The sequence below is a fragment of the Copadichromis virginalis genome, linkage group LG16 (assembly GCF_057382275.1).
Source record: "Copadichromis virginalis isolate Kocher_CV1m ecotype Utaka linkage group LG16, C_Virginalis_male_GT1.1, whole genome shotgun sequence".
NCBI classification, from domain to species: domain Eukaryota; kingdom Metazoa; phylum Chordata; class Actinopteri; order Cichliformes; family Cichlidae; genus Copadichromis; species Copadichromis virginalis.
Window position 1 is genome coordinate 23,770,424 of NC_140633.1, and position 18,549 is coordinate 23,788,972.

An 18,549-nucleotide genomic window follows, 5' to 3' on the forward strand; every position below is an offset into this window, starting at 1 on the left:
TGTAAAGATTTTCACCCACTCAAATTAAAAAATAATTAAATATCAATTTAATAAATTGGACTGAATTGACACTTTTGTCAGTATGGATATGACGGGGGGCGGCAGCTCAGGTTGAGCAGGCTGGGGACGAAGAGAGGCCAGAGGAGGATGCTAGGATAATAGGGTGAGATGGAGGCAGTTGACCCGCTGTGGCGACCTCTACAGGGAGCAGCTGAAAGAAGGAGAAGAAATAAGAAAAGGCGCTATTGTTTAAGCTCATAAATAGTGTAGGACAGCAGTTTTGGTTTCTGTAGTTTCTTGGGAACAGAATGAGCTTTTCCGTTTTGGCATGACTAAAATAAAATCACATCAAATATATCTTTGTTTTCCCCAGAAAAATGTCCATGCAGAAAAGTGAAAGGTACTAACTTGTGACGTTTTTTGGTTTACGAATGACGACATCTGCTGTGCCTCGCGCTGATTGGTCCTTCGCTAAACGAAAATGATATTAACCAAGATGGCGCCGGGCAAGAGAGAAAAGTGATGAGAGAATAGAACAACAAGCGACCAAACTCTATAACAGTTTGCATGTATTCGCTCTGCGCGATTATTTTATGCCACGCCTGTATTACTTTCACCCGGAAACTGTCAAACACGCGCGGAGAGGACGCTGCGACGCAGTTATTTTGCTAACTGTTTGTTAACCAGCTGCTAAAGTCGCTAGCCTACCTAACGTCTGCTAACGTTAACTGCGGAAGGCGAGTCAGGAGAAAGCAGGCAGGCGGTTCAAAGTAGGAGCCGACAAGTGAACCTGACTTTATTTTGGTTTGGAGACGTCTTTTAATAAGGTAGCACGTCTTTCATAGTTTGGAGCTCTGTCAGTTACAGCAGGGTGTTGTTAGGAAAGAAACGTTATACCTCTGATAAATAGAGGTGAAAAGACGAGGAAAGGCGTCATCTTTGCTGACTTGACGCCATGGCTCACTCTCCAATTCAGAGCGGACTGCCGGGGATTCAGGTAAATTGAAATTTTTTGTGTTGTGTTTTATTATCTGACATTCAGCTGCGAGCTAACTTGGTCACTTGGCATTTTCACTTCTTTTTTTTTTTTTTTTCAAGTTTGCCAAATAACCGAAAGTAATGTGCATCCGAGTTACCGAGAATGTGCAACCTTTGCTTTCCAATAAATGCACCTGTCGTATTTGCCAAAGTCCAGCTAGATGAGTTTTGGAAAGAAAAAAAAAGAATGTCATTATCGAAAATGATTTTGTAATTCATCTGGCCGGTCAATTCATATAATGTTTATTGTAGTCGAGATCAGATCCAAGGTTAAAGATTGCATTTTGGACTGATTTCTGGAGTTTTAAAATGTAATTTATTTATCATATATACTGTTAATATGAATGCTTATATTAAACATGAGTAAAGTTTCAAAGGGCTTAAATGTAGGGGGAAAAGGATGAACTGAGGGGCTACACCAAAGCACAGTTTAACATAAAGAACGATCAATGTGAACTGGAAATCCTGCAGAGCTCCAACAAGAGAATCCCAGAATAAAAACAAGCTGGAAAATTTAGTGGATTTGGAAAAGAGCAATAATAAGAGTAATAGGTCTGTTTAAAATAAGGAAAACCTGAGAAATTAATTCTCTTGGTATTTCTGAAGCTGAAGCTAGAGAATGTCTAGCCCTGTCCCAATAACTAAATATATAAAACCATACAGCATTATGTATTAATATAGCTGTAAAAAAAAGTAGCTCACTTGTTTACACCCATCAGCACTTAAGAATCTTACAATCTTCAGTGTAATATCAGAGGAGAATAATTGTGGATTCGTTATGTCCTGAAAATCAGTTCATTAATTCATTACTATTTCTATTTAATGTTAAACTTTTTTTGGAAATTAGTTGTGTTAATTTATAACTTTATCTATCAAATGCACCGACCACTTTATGGTTATCATGCCACGTCCTGCTTAAGTAAAGTAGGCCACATTACAGTGCATGTAAGAATGAAACTTGGCATGCATGATTGTCTGCAGGTAACTGATTGCACACAGTGAAACTCTATGAATTATTGGTTAATCATTTACATGTCCACAGACAACACAGGTTAAAAGGTAACATCAGATATGTGCCCATAGCTTTGCATGCAGTTGGGTGGCTAACATTGAGTCTTCGCCCCTGAGGGTGCGGCACTGTGGTGTGTGGATGACACTAGACTACACTGTTGTATAGAGCAGCTGGCAGAGCATTAAACACAAGGTTTTAGAGCGAGGTTCAGGCAGCTTTGGTTGTTGGAGTAAACCTGCTGACTGTGGATATGGCAAGTACATTCCCATGTGTCGTCTGTGGTCACAGTGCCTTTGTTGTTTTTCCACATTGTTTTTTCAGAGGTCAGCCTCAACGTTATGATTTTCACCTGGATGACTGATCACAGCAGTGTTATGATAGTATTTTGGTTGTTGTTTCTACTCTGCTTTGTTCTGCACTGCTTTGATTTATTTGTTTGTAAAGTTCCATTTCTATCAAATTCAGCAGCCTCACTCTTTGCCAGATTGCAGCTCTCAACTCATCTTCTAAAAAGGTTTGACCACTTTGCATTAGCACTTTTACAGGAAATTAGTATCTAGGAAACTCACAAGCAATATATTGTGTCAACTTAAGCCAAAGCTATGTGGTAAATTAAACATTAAAATCTTCCCAAAAAAATCAAAGCTGCTGTAAAATATGTATAAATATTTTATTATAGTTTAGCTTTGTAGCGTTAGAGGGAGGTTGTTGTTTGTTTGTTTTTTTTCAATATTCTGTGCCATCTTTGCTATGAAAAGTAAGTCACTCCAAGCTCTGCTCAGGCTGTTTGGGTTAATGATTGCCATATATGAAGGGAAATTGAACTGCCTGGCTTGAAGACCATTATTGCTTTCCTGGTTCTCCATGGGGAAATAAGCCATTTAGCTCAGTCAATAATTCAGGGTGTAGTCCTTCAATTTATGCTTAGCCTTTGTGGTGCAAGGGTCATTAAGCTTTTGTCAGGTCTGTGTTATGCTGTCTTTTGATGTAAGTGTAGCTCAAAGCCACAAATTTGACTTGATAAGTTTTAAATATTTAATATAGAGTGACTTTTATCAAGTGTAATGAGATTACCCAATTGACTTGATAAAGTTAATCTGCATTCATATGTCAAGGCCAGTTTGTAAATCTAATGTTTGTATTTTTGGTAACAAAGGATTTGATGATGACTGGATTCAATGTATAATGTGTCATCACAGTATGGTAATTAGAGAGTTGTGAAATGTCAGAGGAAATTCAAAGGCTTGTTGTGGTGACAGCTGATTTTAAAACAAAAAAATGGGTGACTTCATCTAACCTTACACTCCAACTGTGTTGCCTAAAAGTTGAGAAGTATACTTTTGATGGACTTGTAACTGGATGGAAAGTCTACTATTGACCAACTGTCAGCTACAAAGGAGTGGGGGAGGAGGGAACCTTTTTCATGTGGACAGGGTTTTAAAAGCTAAACCAATCTTCTAAATTGGTATCACAGCCAAACGAAGCATGTTGTTATTGATCAGAATTGACTTTCCTAAACCCCCAACTCTTATTATTTTTTTTCTAACATGGAAAGCTTGTCATATCACTTGTCAATAAGGTGATACGTGCTTAACAGTGTTGATGATGTCTACATTGGATCTGTGCTGGATTAAGGAGGCTGTGTTTAACCTCTAAGTTGACACAAGAAAACACGAAGAGGATGTCTCTGTTTCTACTATTTAAGTGGAAACAATTCCCTGAACCTTCTGACAGTGTACTGCTAAACAAGCAGACTACCTCTTTATTGCAGATCTGTTTCATTGTAAAGTGTGCTCACAAGTCACTTTATTAAGTGTACCTTGCCAGTACTAGTTTGGACCCTTGTTGCTTTCAGAAGTGCCTTATTACTTCAAGGCATAGATTCAAAAAGGCGCTGGAGACATTCTTCTGGGATTTTGCTCGATATTGACATGACAGCATCACAGTAGAGTAAATGAATTGCTATGTTCAAGAAACCAGTTTTAGATGATTTGAGCTTGGTGCCATGGTGAATTATCTTACTGGAAGCACCAATATGAAGATGGCTACATTGTGGTCTAGGGCTGCCACAAACGATTATTTTGATAGTCGACTAGTCACCGATTATTTTTGCGATTAGTCGACTAATCAGATTATGCATCCATTGGACATAAAACGTACAACTTATTGCACCAGCAGAGCATCTGCTCTTATATAACTATCATTAGCTTAGAGCTTTAAGTGTTTAAGGTATGTGCTAACTAAAAATAAAGACAAGATGATAGTTTATTAAATTTTAATGAAATTTGCGGATTGTTTCAGTGAAGTTTAATAAACTCAGCCGTCTGCTCCTTGCTATCTAAACTATAACAGGACACCGGAGTATATTCTCGAGCATCTCACACTTCTGATGATCAGATGTCTGCTTGACGTTTATTTAGCTGTGTAAAAACTATAACTTTAATCTCAGCCAAACCGATTTACTCAGGAACAAATAAAACACTGAAAAAAGCCAAACAATAACATTTTTAAGTTATCTAAGTGACTTATATATCATGTTTAACCTGAGTAGTGAAAGACGGCGGTGGGTTTGAAAACGATTTGCTGGGAGTCCGGTGTTCTCACGGGCTCTAGTGAGTCTTGAACCCCGGCTAGCTATCGAGCTAGTGGGTAACAGACGTCTCCGAAAACGTCAGGGCGCTTTTGAAAATATGTGGTGTCTTGATAAACTGAGCAGATATTTGAGGTTTACACAGCTACATTCTCGCCTGAAAATATGTTAAATGTTTATTTTGTGACCCAGAAAGAATAATAAGAGTAATATTAAAACTAACTAGCTGCCGCCATTGTTGGAAACTGAGCAGGGCTGCAATGGGCCGCGCTGTGAATTCTGGGACACTTCTTCTTCGGGGTTTAACGTCAGCTGGCATCCTTGTACATGCAGTGCTGCCGTCTTCTGTTTCAGTCCGTTATTACACTCTTAAATCCTACTACTTATTCCTGCGTCTTTTGGGATCTTACAAAGCTTCAAATGACGTGTCGACTATTAAATTAGTTGTCGCCGATTTTGATAGTTGACGTAATCGTGACTAGTCGACTAATCGTGGCAGCCCTACTGTGGTCATAAAGGGATGGACATTATTAGTTACACTAATGGATAGGCTATGATTTTTAAACAATGCTCAGTTGGTATTAAGGGCCCTGAAGTATGCTAAGACTATGGCCTCCACATTATATAACCACCACCAGCCTGAATCACTGATACAAGGCAGGCTGGAGCCATGCTTTCATGTTGTTTTTACACCACATTCTGACCCTAAAATCTGAACATCACAGCAGATGTTAAGACTCATCAGACCAGGCAACATTTTTCCAATTTTCTCTTGCCCAATTTTTGTGAGCATGTGAGAATTGTAGCCTCATCTTCCTGGTTTTAGCTGACAAGAGTGACACCTGGTCTGGTCTTCTGCTGTGAATCTGAGTGTTTGTCTCTGTGTTAGCCCTGGCAACCTGGCTAACACTAACAACCTGGACAGGTTGTACCCTGCCTCTTACCCAGTGACAGCTGGGATAGGCTCCAGCCCATCCGCGACCATGTATTGAATAAGAAGATGATGGATGGATATTTATTTGTTAAACTTAAGATTTTACATTTTCTGACAAGGTTTGATGTTACTTTAAATGTCCTCTTTTTTTCTCTCTCGACGTCTTTTTTCTCTGTCAATCAGAATTTCAGAGCTGATCCAGAGGAGCTTTTCACCAAGTTGGAGAGGATAGGCAAAGGCTCTTTCGGTGAAGTCTTTAAAGGCATCGACAATCGAACTCAGAAAGTTGTGGCCATTAAAATTATTGATCTGGAGGAAGCGGAGGATGAAATAGAAGATATTCAGCAGGAAATCACAGTTCTCAGCCAGTGTGACAGTCCTTTCATCACCAAGTATTTTGGATCCTATCTCAAGGTAAGCTTTAATCTCAGGAAGAATATTGTTGCGTGAACTTGTAAAAGCTGAAGCTTGACATAATGGATTTGTTTGTAGTGTGTTCTTGTAAGCAAGTGATGGCAATTTAGGTAAATAAATAATGCAAATAGACAATGGAGGAAGTATTGTCTGTGAAATGGTGCAGATTAGTATAGAATAACTCGACTTGGCCTGGGATTACAGTAGTGTATGCCCTGTGGGCTGTTTACGGCAAAGTTTATAAGCCATATGTACATATGTAAAAGAGACATGATTATAATGTCAAACTGTTGAATTTCAGCTTTGGTGTTGGTGTTTTATTTGCAGATTAAAAAAAGAGAAGGAAAAAGTAAAAGCGTGGGTCTTCTGTAGTAGCTGTATTTACAGCATCACTGAGACACTTTTTTGTAACTAGAATAGATTTTCACACTAAATGTGATAGAGTGGCTCTCAGAGCATTTACTGTGGTACTTAAGATGAGAAACGAGAGAAGTGGTCCATTAGCTCAAGTTATGTGACTGGCTGAAGGAGAGAATTGAGTCCAATGTGTTTCTAGTATGTAAATATGATGTGTATGTTGTGTCCATGGAGTTTCTAGACTGGTACTGCTATTTGCGTGAAAAAACCCCATATCATCTGCTTTCATCCATCATTGATCCCACATGCATCTCAGGGAACAGATAGCTTCTCATTTTAATCAGTCTAGTGGTCTGGAAGTCAGCAGCTGACGAACAGCAGCTCGTGCTTTATGCTGTACCATATAAACTAACGCCTTGGTATTCCCCCGGATAAGCTGGAGGAGGTGGCTGGGGAGAGGGAGGTCTGGGCCTCTTTGCTTAGGCTGCTGCCCCCGCGACCCGGCCCCGGATAAAGCGGATGAAGATGGCTTGATGGATATAAACTAAGAAATCTGCCCACCTATTGTTGTTGTTTTAGGGACGTCTGCCTTTTTGAGTCGGATAAGTCGCACATAGGTTTAGGAGGGAGAAACGAGGATAATGTGTGTTTGTGTGCCTTGTTATAGATCAACTTGAAGTTAGTTGTTGTTGTCTGGTCAGCATTTTAACATCTGCTTATTATAGTGGGCAGGAGAAGCAGAAGTGGTTCTGACACTCAGCTGTTGCAACTTGCATCAAAAATGGTACTCTAATCGTTTTATAACCAGTGTTAATTAGACCTCCTCAGTATATTATTAAATTTTGGTGTCCACTACATGAACTTTTATAAAACCACTTAGGAATAAGAAATGCACTAATCCAATGTTAGGATTGAATATTAGTGCGAACCTGGCTTGAAAAACTGGATTGCATATCACATGCTACACATCATCAGTGGTTTGTTTGCTAGCAGAAGATTTGAAGAAGCTGACAGCAGTTTAAAGTGTTTCAGTCTAGCTCCACCGGCAGCCTTCATCTCTAAGTTTAGAAATGTTTTTAATTTAACTGCAGTCAGGTGCATCGACGGAACTGAAAAACTAACAGCGATGCTTTTTCTCTCTCACTCGCACATATCGTGAAACAAAAATCAAATGTCTGGCACCGCAGGAGGTGAAGCGCTTATTCCTAGAAGTGGATCGTGCAGCATAAGCTTTTACTTTATGTGTGATGTGAGGAGCTGTAAAAGGAAGTAGTTAGTCAGAGGAAAGGAAACTAGTGACTTTAATGACTGAGTGCAAATAAAATAGGTAAAACATGAATTTATGTTAATATATATTTTCATTTTTTTATTTTGTCACTTTGGTCCAATGTCATTTATTATTTTGCTTCTAAATACCAGTCCTGTAAAATTTATACTCTTGAAGGTGTTTATTTCCTTTACTTTAGAAAGTTAGGAAGACAGTGTTGCCCTCCACATAAAGACTAATTCCCTGACTCTTTCTCACTGAGAGAAATACAGATTATTTATTTAACACTGGTATCAGATTGGTCTGATACCAGATCGAGTCTCTGTATAGGATCAGAACTGGAAAAAGTTGGATTGTTGCATCTGTATTAGAAATAACACAAGAACTGGTAATAAACCAAGGTGTTCCTTACAGTACTGATCTGATGATGGGTGTGGTTGTAAAGCTAAAAAAAACCCACAAAAAACAATGAGCTTCTGACACTGAAGTTTGTGTATGGCAAAGTAAAATCAAAAGAAATGAGAAGAAGTCAGAAAAATGACCATCCTCTGAATGCAAATAAAAGAAAGTCCAGATATTGGTGTGTGGCTGCGTTGGTGGGTGTTGGTTTCCATCTGTGAGGCAGCAGCACCAACTGAGAAAACATCTGCTGATGTATAATATTATGCAGATTGCATGCACTTGTAAGTGTAAGCAAGATGAAATGACATTCGCAGGGTCCTGTAGTTATAATTTGACTTTTCACTGTACAGCTGATGTACCGTCACAGGTTGTTATGAGATAGAAAACGTATTTGTTTCTTTCCATGTTCAAAATCCAGCCATTATGAGAGTTGTCACAATAACAGCCAGTGAGTTGTGTATCATAAAATTTCAAATCATAAAATTTGAAAGTTTGTGTCATAATTAGGGTGTAATTTTAATTATCTTGGTCTATCTATATAGTGGTTCAATAAACCAAAACTAGGTTTTCTTGAATCTCAATAACACAGTTCCAATTATTACATTTAATTCTGTGTGATGTTGTTTCCTAGAAGTCTTGAACAATATGAAGCGCAAAGGCACACCAAATTTATTTTTAAAACCCCCCAAAACAAAACAAACAGTGAGAGTACTAATATCAGAATGAGCTGAAAGGTCTCTCACTTATAAAAAAAACAAACAAACAAACAATCAAAAAACTAAAGTTGATTGATCTTCCACTATTTGTACCTCTGAAGATGTGGCATATAGTGTACAGTAGTGGAACAGTTATTAAAATGGTTATTTATCATTCACTTATTTAACATGATTTTTTTTCCCACCACAAAACACCCCATGACATAACTAGTACCCACAACTATTCCCGTTATTAGAAACCTGAATGAGTACTGTTTTCTGTCTCTACCATAACTTTAAACACTGTCCAATGGATTTGTCTATTTTTCAGGGTACAAAATTATGGATTATTATGGAATATTTGGGTGGAGGATCAGCCCTTGATTTGGTAAGTTGTTATGAATTGCGATCTGAAGATAATCTAGACTTAAAGTGTTTGTTTGTATGTAAGGCCATTATGACAGTTGTCACAATAACAGCCAGAGTCAAGAGTTTATCCATTCTCCTAGATGGAGCCGGGTCTACTCGATGAAACACAGATCGCCACCATCCTAAGGGAAATCCTGAAAGGTCTTGAGTATCTGCACTCTGAAAAGAAAATACATAGAGATATCAAAGGTCAGTCTGGTACATACATCGCCTTTGTTTTAAAAAATATATTTAGAGAGCAAGCCCTTTATCATCTTGCTAATATTGAAGTGAGACTTTAATCTTTTTGTGTCATTCTTTGCTAGGAAATTACTTACAAAAGCTTGCATTTCACAACTTCCAGCATCTGTTATGTCTTTTTTTTTTTGTCTAAGTGTTGAGCCATAATTATATTTACACACAAGCCATATCACTAATATCTGTCCACGTCTTACACTTAGTTGAAATCCTGTTCAGCCCTGTAATATTCAACTTCTACACCATCATAGATAATATTTGTCTTACAGTAGTGATGGGTGATGGAGGAGGCCATTTCATTTAACATTTCTACAGGTGTAAGTTAATGTGGCTGAAAATAGTGTCAGAATTTTTTTTCTCTAGAGTGTTTTTTTTAGTTCCTGTGGTAACTAAAAGGTATGGTTCTACCAATAGGTCTTTGACATTATGTGATGCATCTCACTAGCTTTTTATTTTTCTCACTGCTGTTTCAGCTGCCAACGTGTTGCTGTCAGAACAGGGTGACGTGAAGCTTGCAGACTTTGGAGTAGCGGGCCAGTTGACAGATACACAGATAAAAAGAAACACATTTGTTGGAACTCCCTTCTGGATGGCACCTGAAGTCATAAAGCAATCGGCCTATGATTCAAAGGTTAGCATTATCTTATATTGTGTGTTATCACGGTCACATTTAAACTTAAAAACAGCTGTCCCAGCAAAATCTTTGTCATAACTTTGTGTTCTTTTTAAAAAAAAAAATTCGAGATCAATATTTTGCTTTAAAACAAGTTTGTACAATTAGTCATGAATGTATACTGTTTCATATAAAATTGTTCCCAATTTGTTTTTCATGTTAGTGCTTTGTTGACCTTTGTTTTTTTTTTTGTCAGCATTGCTTAAGATGAGTATTCTTGACTAAAAATGACCCATATTATTTTATTTATTTTTTTTATGACCACAACATGAGTCATTGTGGCTTGTCTACTCAGCTGCTATGTCACAGTCTTGTTTTTGCACAGTTTCCTCAAATACACCCTTGTTACTTAAGTCAGTCAATGTGAGTGTCATGTCATGGAGCTTGCTGTCAAAATGTTTGTGTTCTGCTATTTTAAAAACCAGGCATTTGGTTGCAAATGTTTTCCTTTTTTTAGGCAGACATCTGGTCATTAGGGATAACAGCAATAGAACTGGCTAAAGGAGAGCCTCCCCACTCTGAGCTTCATCCGATGAAAGTTTTATTCCTCATCCCAAAGAACAATCCGCCAACACTGGAAGGAAACTACAGTAAACCACTTAAAGAATTTATTGAAGCCTGTTTAAATAAGGAGGCTAGCTTTGTAAGTGTTAAGAAAAAAAAAGTTCATTTTTTGAGTTTAAGTTGTATTTTTAAGCTTGAAAATGAAAAGAAGAAGAGGAAATCCACTCTATTAATTGCTCAATTTTTTTTTTTTTATGTTTTCTCTATAGAGGCCAACTGCCAAAGAGTTGTTAAAACATAGGTATATTGTAAGGCATGCCAAAAAGACGACCTACCTGACGGAGCTGATTGACAGATACAAGAGATGGAAGTCAGAACAGTCTCGGGATGAATCTGGCTCCGAATCTGATGAGTAAGTTATCTAAACCAACCTTATTCAGTTCAGTGTTGGGGTGCAGGTGTAAAGTCTATCAACTGTAGTCCACTGATGTTCCTAAAATCCTGCTTGATTGTAGGGAACAAGATGGCCAGGCATCTGGAGGTGATGATGCTAGTAATGATAAATGGATTTTCAACACCATCAAGGAAAAGGATCTGGAAAACGATTTGAAAAATGACCTGAAAAATGACCTGACAAATGACCCTAAAAAGGACCTGAAAAAGGACTTGAAAAAGGTCCAGAATGGAGCAGCACGGCCTGCTGAGTTGGAAAGGAATCGGGTAAGGAATGGGCTCTTTCAAAAGGCCTTATTCAAGGTTCCTATTTGGTTTTTCAAATTAAAGTATTTTGTTTTTTCCAGGTGGAGGAGAATCCAAAGAGGCCTTTGTCACAAAGCTTATCAACAATCTTTTCTCCAGTTTTTTCAGAGGTACAAGCATCGCTTTCTTGTCCCATATTAAAATATTCATCATTGATGAATACATAAGTAATTGGTACTCAACTGGTCACACCAACTTAAGGTGTACCCAGCAGGATTTTACTAACAATGGAAGTATATGTTTATGTTGAAGGGCCTCAGTGTGGAGTCCTCAGCCTATAGCAGCATTCAGGATGTCATAGGAAGGACTATATACTGTAAATACTGTAAACAGTGCAAATTAATCTTAGTTGAACAGACACTTACAGAGCAGAGGAAGAAGCAGGTGAGAGAAACTTAAGTGCCCAGTCACACAGGCCTGGTGACCATCTGGCATCACAAGTCATTAAAGAAAGATATGCATTTCCCACCCAGGTGGAGAGTAGTTGCTGGAGGTAGCACACATGCACTAGTGTGAAAAGAAGTTTATGGTGTGTACCTAAAACCTTCTTGTGGTTGCTTTGGTCGCTAGCAGATTGTCCTGGCTATAAAATAGCCTTGAAAGTAAGCCAAACAGAGGTTCCCAGGTGGTTGCCAACTGGTCTCTAGGCCTGTGTGATTATGGCCACACACACAGCAGAAAGGTGACACCAGACAATGTGAGGCATGTTCTGTCATTTCAGCCTCATTAAATCCTGTAACGTAACACCCTCCTGCAGGATTATGTACACATATTGCTGTGTTTATTTTTACCTCTAACCAGAACAACAGTGAGTTAAAAAAACAACAACTAACTAACCATTTCCCCCTTGAATGTAATGTTTTAAGTAGTAAAGCAGTAAATTTCCTGCCTGTGCTGCTCCCTTTGCATTCATTCTAGCTTGCTGAACCACCGCTGTTCTCTCTGTCAGTTTTTTTTAGAGTCAGCAGAGTTTACAAACGGCAACTGATCCTACACAGTGTACCTTTAAGTTTATGTTCCATTTTATGTTAGAGGCTGCAGTTTTCTTTAGAATTAGGCAGTTCACATTATGTCATCTAAAAGCTGTCACTTTCACAGTTGAAACAGAAAGGCGAGACAAGTAATGGCAAGCCAGAAGCTGCAGAGGAGCTGCGAAAGGCCATTGTTCAGGCAGAAGAAAAATACCCAGGAATCTGTGACTCCCTGGTGGCTGAACTAGTGCAGAGACTTCAGAGGCAAGTGAAGTTCACACCAGTAACTTTTAACTTTTTCCTCCATTTAGTAGGTTGTGAATTTGCATAATTACTTCCTGAATGGATTTCATATTAAAGCAGACTGTGTGGCAGGATGTAAGCCTAAGGGGGCAGCTTAATTGTAAACCAACTGGTTTCCAATGACAAAGGGAAAAGCTTTAATTCAATTTGGCTGGAAAATATGCACTTTTTTGAATACACTTATTGGTATAGTCACTTGCACTGATGCATCAAAAGCACTATTTTGTACAAAGTTTTCCATGAGACAGCAGTTTCTGTTGGGATCATGGAGTCATCTGATCATATTGATGTACAGTAAACAATGTTGACAGCACTTTAAAAGGATTTCACTCATTTCTAAATACTACTGAGAGTCTATAGCTATGCTAGTTCCTCTATGAGGATGTCTGCACTTTAACAGATTGGTAAAGTGTTTACAATGGTCACTGTCTAGATTTAAGATTTTAGCTTAAACAAGATTTCATTTAACTGTGATATGTCTGAGACTGACTGGAGTATGATTGACTTACAGCCAGAAACGTACAAAAAACCAGTCTACTGAGGTAGAATAATACAGAGAAAACCCCATCAATTAGATGACCCCTGCCTAACGCAAGCACTTTAGCGAAAGTGGGAAGTCCTTTTTAACAGGAAGAGACCTCCAACAGAACCAGGCTCAGGAAGGGGCAAGAAATTCCAATAACCTCAATTCTATTTTTCATGTAGCATCAGACTTTCCATGCTTCAGTGAGCATGGTACAAGCACATGTTAAGTGTGAGGATGTATTACTGAAGCCCAGAAAATCAGAGCTGAGGAGTCTTAAATGGTGACTTTTCAGAGAGGAAACCCAAGCCTCTCAATCTTGTTATGCAGGAATAATAGCAAGTATATGTGTTTAATCCATCTGCAATTTGTTTTTGTGTAATGTTTTGTCTCAACTTAACCCAAGGCTGGTAAATATTGACCTTTATTTATTTCTTTTCAGGTTTTCTGTGCCACATGCAGCCCCCACTCACTGAGATGAGCCAAGTCCAGTTGTGCTCCACTTTTCCACCCTGGTGGCAGCAGTCAGATCTTTTCCTCTGACCTCCACAGCCAGAATGAAGTCTCCCAGGAAGGTCTCCATCACTTATTTGCCTGAAGCAAATCCTGGCCTACTTAATGTCTGTTTATATGCTAGCACAGCATCAGAGGTTCCTATTCAAGACAGTCAGTGGCCACTCAGTTAGCTGCCACCTGCTGTAAGATTCCCCTTCTCGATACCTCCTTCTCAATTGTTTTATTTTAAGAGCACATTAGCTGTCTTTCTGGAAGGACTTTAAGTTTTGATTTTGGTGTGTTTGTGGCTTTTTCCCACATAGGTTTACAGTCGGCATCCTTATGGAGAAAATAACTTGCTTAATTAATTGTGTGCATGTGGCTGTGTGAAAGATCCTGTGAAATGTTCAGTGAAGTGTGACGAGTGGGTTTGAAGCATTCTATTGAAAACTCAGGTATCCCGCTTTTAGTGGATTGGGTCTACTGGGAGATGGAAAGAGCTCTGCAGGGTGGTTGTACAGACTTGTAAATAGGCTGATTTCTACAGTTTCTTGAGAGGTTAATGGTGCATTTGGAACCACTGTGTACAAATGGCCAAATGCAAAGTGTAGATAATGGCTGTGAGGTGAATATTTTTGAGAGACTTAAGAGGCCACAAGTGAGATTGCCTTGCCTTTGTACTTTATTCTTTTGTATATCTGTCTTTGATTTCTCTCTGTTTAGTTGGAAACTTTTTAAGTACTCATCCAGTGAATGAAAGTGGCTGCCCTCTATCATGGTTTACTATTGATTTGTTTGTGTATATTTCTTGATTCTCTTTGATTTCACACTCTTTAGTGTGGCTGTAATAATGTTGGAGAATGTCTGAAAAAGAGAGAAATGGCTGGTTTATTGAAGCCCCAGCAGTTTTAAACACTGGATGCTCCGTTTCCAGCCCCAATTCCATAAAGCTTCGAGTTGTGTTGGTTTGTTGGACTCTGCCTCATCCCGCTTTTTTTGTTGTTTTTTTGTTTGTTTCTGTGTTTGTTTGTTTGTTTGTTTGTTTGTTTTTTCAGCATTTGATTGATAAACTGAGGTTTCGTCCATTCATTCCATTAACAGGGCAGTGCCATCGTCTGAGTTTAAATCAGCAGACTCTCTTAGTCTTCCTAGGAGCTGCAGCGGTACTATCCTCAGTGTACCTACAGCTTTAATTGCACTTCAAGTATAAATGCCTTTGACTATAAAAAAAAAAGTAGCCATAAAACAGTAGCATGAGACTTACGGTATTTTGCAGGTATTCACTCTACCATCCGGGACGAACAGAAGTCCGCCACAAGTCTCACAGCTTGGACTTTGGAGTTGGTCATGCAGTGTAATAATTGCCTGGCTGTATCATTTTGATTTTTAACTTTGTGATAAGTGTGCTAGTTTTCTAGACTCCTTACAGCATAGATGACACTGCTCTCAGATGTATATATTAACATAAAGCCAAGCAGTGTTCAGAGACCAGTGGCACTGCTGCTACGTTTGACTCTAGCTTAAAAGGAATGTGCATGGTAGTATAAAGCCTAATGGTTGGCCTGAGTAGTATGCGTTGTAGCATACTCCTACAGGACTGAAGGAATGTTGAGCCCTAAACAGAGTCAGATCAGCCTTATAGTATTTGTGATGAATGGGATGAATAGTATCAGCTTTAAAGTGTTGGATCTGTTGCTTTTGTTGTGACTTGTCCTCTGTTTCTAAATTCAGTGATGTTTTATTGATGAATGACAAAAAGATCAAAATCATTTCTTTTTTTCATAAAAGAAGGTGCACATGAGCAAAATTACCCTGTATGTAGGTTGTCTTAAACCTTTTTTTAATATATAATCTTTGGGGTTTAAGAATCATTTTTTGCCGATATAATGTTTACAATACACACGAGAAGTTAAAGGAATAGGTTGACATTCTGGGAAATACTTATTTTATTTGTAGTGGAGAAAGGAGAAGAATAAAATCAGTTAATGTGTCCTTTTTATTAGGTATACAGTGCAGTCTGACCTTAAAATCTACTTTTGTAATACTGCACTGCAATGTTATTTTGACAATATTTTTGCAACTCATCAGTTTTCATCAGTTAGACCGCATCTGTTTACAAATGTTATTAGAGAAGAAGAGAATAAAATTCAGTCCAGGATACATTACCTTTTTAATTTCACCGAAAAAGTGAAAATGTAATTGGAGGAATGTACCTTTATTGCACGACACACAGTTTCCATTGTACTTCTAAAACATAACATAATATTAAAGGTAATCTGCCGATCTTAGATTTTACATCACAATTGTGAGCATCATAAAGAGACGGCATTTGTATTCGACTGATTTATACTGCAGATGGGTTCCTAATAAAGTGGTCACTGAGTGCTTAAGTTAACAGGAACACAAAGTATTTCCTGTATGTCAACCTTGTTCTTTTAAACAAACCATTTCATAGTTCCTTTCTGCTTCCTGTTGTACTTCTGGTGGGAAATGGACTAAAATGAGGGCAGTTGAAATGCTGATCAGATGAATAAGTAGAAGCTGGTTAACCGAGCGACTGCACGTAATGAGTCTGCTCTTCATTCAAACAAATGTGCCATTTATGCCCCAATCTGCACCTTTAACGTGATCTAGTGTGGCTCTTCTCTTTTTGTGTTGCGCTGTTGCTTTTTAAAGATGTTACTCAGTGTTATGGAGTTTTCTTCTTCTTCTTTTGTGTGTTGTTTGGCAATAAAGCAGTGTGATCGGCAGGAGTCATCTCTCAGCACAAGTAGGCATATATGCTTAAACTATTTTTATAACCCCAAAGAGCAGTATTATGTAATAGAAGGAGTAAAGCTGGATTCTGTGATGTGTTCGAATTTCAGTTAACACTGGATAGCAATCATTTAAAATGTACATTTCAGTTTGAATGATTTTTTTTTTTTTTGACAAGTTTCCAGTCCAGTATGTGTTGTTGCTCATTCAGGACAGTGCTGTTGGATTTCTTGGAATTAGTCAAATGTTTAATAAATAAATAAAAATTAAGTGGAAAGTTGAATAGGTTTGCTTTTTACATTTTCCTGACTCAGACTGTAGTGCCTCTTGGAAATATCACCCTTCTTGCTGCTTGCGGTTATGTGATCGAATTTCCTTTTTAAGTTTTGTATAATAACCCACACATTTCAAAGTCCACATATTCAAAATCAAGAGATGAAATGTATGGCTACTGCATAAAGGTTTTCAGTTGATGCAGTATGCATTTCGCACAATTGAATGCTGCACGTAGATCAAAGCAAGTATGTTTGTTTGTTTTTGTTTTCAGTTTGAATTTTAAACATAAGAAATGATACTGAAATTTTCTTGGCAACATTATCAGAACGGAGACGATGATTCATCTTCGGACTGTATAGGGATATAGAGAAACCAGTCAAACACATTTCTGAATAAAACATTCCTTAAACTTCATGTTGTGCAACTGGTGCTTTGTTGTTTTTGTCTAATTAATCTTCTCTTATCATGTATTATCACACCTATTAGCTCTGGGTAAAAATCCATATGAAATTCATAGCTCAGTGATTTAAGCGGAGAACAGAATGTGTTGCATGTGAGGAATTTAAGTCATTTGGATTTTGGTTTATCTCTTGATGTGTACTTGATGAAAGGTTGTCATTTTATGTCAGGGTTGTCCAACTCCAGGCCTCTAGGTCTGGTGTCCTGCAGGTCTTAGATCTCACCATGGGCCAACACATCTGAACCAAATGATTAATTCATTACCAGGCCTCTAGTGAACTACAAGGCATGTTGAGGAGGTAATTTAGCCATTTGAATCAGCTGTGTTGGATCAAGGACGCACCTAAAACCTGCAGGACACCGGTCCTTGAGGCCTGGAGTTCGACACCTGCCTCGTATGTTGATATGCAAATGTGTTGTTTTACCTGCAGGTAGAGCCCATGAGCCATAACAATAGTAAAGACACTGCTTTAACCAGAACTTTCAGATTTATTATTAAAAAAAGCATAATTAATTATTAATTTTTAAGGTGTGTTAGTGTGTCAGTAGTTGGACGAGTGAATGCAAAGCATGTTGTGTACTGTGAAATAAATGGAAAAATGAAGCCAACCAAACTAATGATAGTTGGGTGAAATGTGAGGGCTCAAAGACTGAGATAGCCAGCTCTTAAATGCTCCAGGGAGGTTGGCCAAGTGCTCCCAGCTGCGCTGATTAACACCACATACCAGGAACCTGCAAGACAAACACAGAGGGACAAATTGGGAAAACATACAGCAAGTCCTGGCCAAGGCAGATGGCTGAACTTGGAAACAACCACTCCAATTTTGCCACTTTCCAGTGACCAGTTTAGAAGTACTTACACGCATTTCTACTAAACAAACAAACAAAAAGAAAGCTGGTGCCAACAAGCTGGTATGAGCAGGGCGGCACTAAATTGCTGAGCTCAAATTTGTAACTGCTGACATCAGTGGCTTTGGGAGGCTTAGGTTTAGTGCTGCTTGTGATTAGCAGATTACAATCCACAGTTTTTAGCTTCAATTTTCTTTGCACACAAAAGACCCAAGCGTCCTTAAATTCTCAAACATATTCAAATATTGACTAGTTAGAAGACCCCAAGTCACAGCTAGTGCCACACCACTGTCACGCTGGTGGATACATTTTTTTATTTTTTTATTTAGAGTTGGCTCCAGTTTTTCTTTAAGCCCTTTTGCCCTTTAGTTTAAAGCTTCAGTGCCATAACTGCTAAATAAAACCTCTGCTGATGATATCATGTGATATTGATCAGGTACCCCAGCTGACTCCACCTGGCAAAGAGTGCTGACAATATGCTAGGTGCTACTGCACATACCAGTGCAGACAGACAGCATGGACACGGTAAAAGTTTTTCTTTTGATTTTTAGCTGGTGAAACTAAAAATCTGAAAAGCCGTGTTTAAATAAAGAGGGAGAGAGTCC

At 38.4% G+C, this 18,549-nt stretch overlaps 1 protein-coding gene across 1 annotated transcript; it reads left to right on the forward strand.

Annotated features, from left to right (window-relative positions):
- Positions 1 to 482: 482 nt before the first annotated feature.
- On the forward strand, positions 483 to 17,050 carry stk24a (serine/threonine kinase 24a (STE20 homolog, yeast)). Its single transcript, XM_085433929.1, has 11 exons — positions 483 to 997; positions 5,758 to 5,988; positions 9,041 to 9,097; positions 9,219 to 9,327; positions 9,849 to 10,006; positions 10,506 to 10,691; positions 10,822 to 10,964; positions 11,068 to 11,272; positions 11,353 to 11,421; positions 12,410 to 12,546; positions 13,551 to 17,050. The coding sequence occupies exons 1-11, from the start codon at positions 956 to 958 to the stop codon at positions 13,582 to 13,584; spliced, it is 1,371 nt and encodes a 456-aa protein (XP_085290055.1). The 5' UTR covers positions 483 to 955; the 3' UTR covers positions 13,585 to 17,050.
- The last annotated feature ends 1,499 nt before the right edge of the window (positions 17,051 to 18,549 follow it).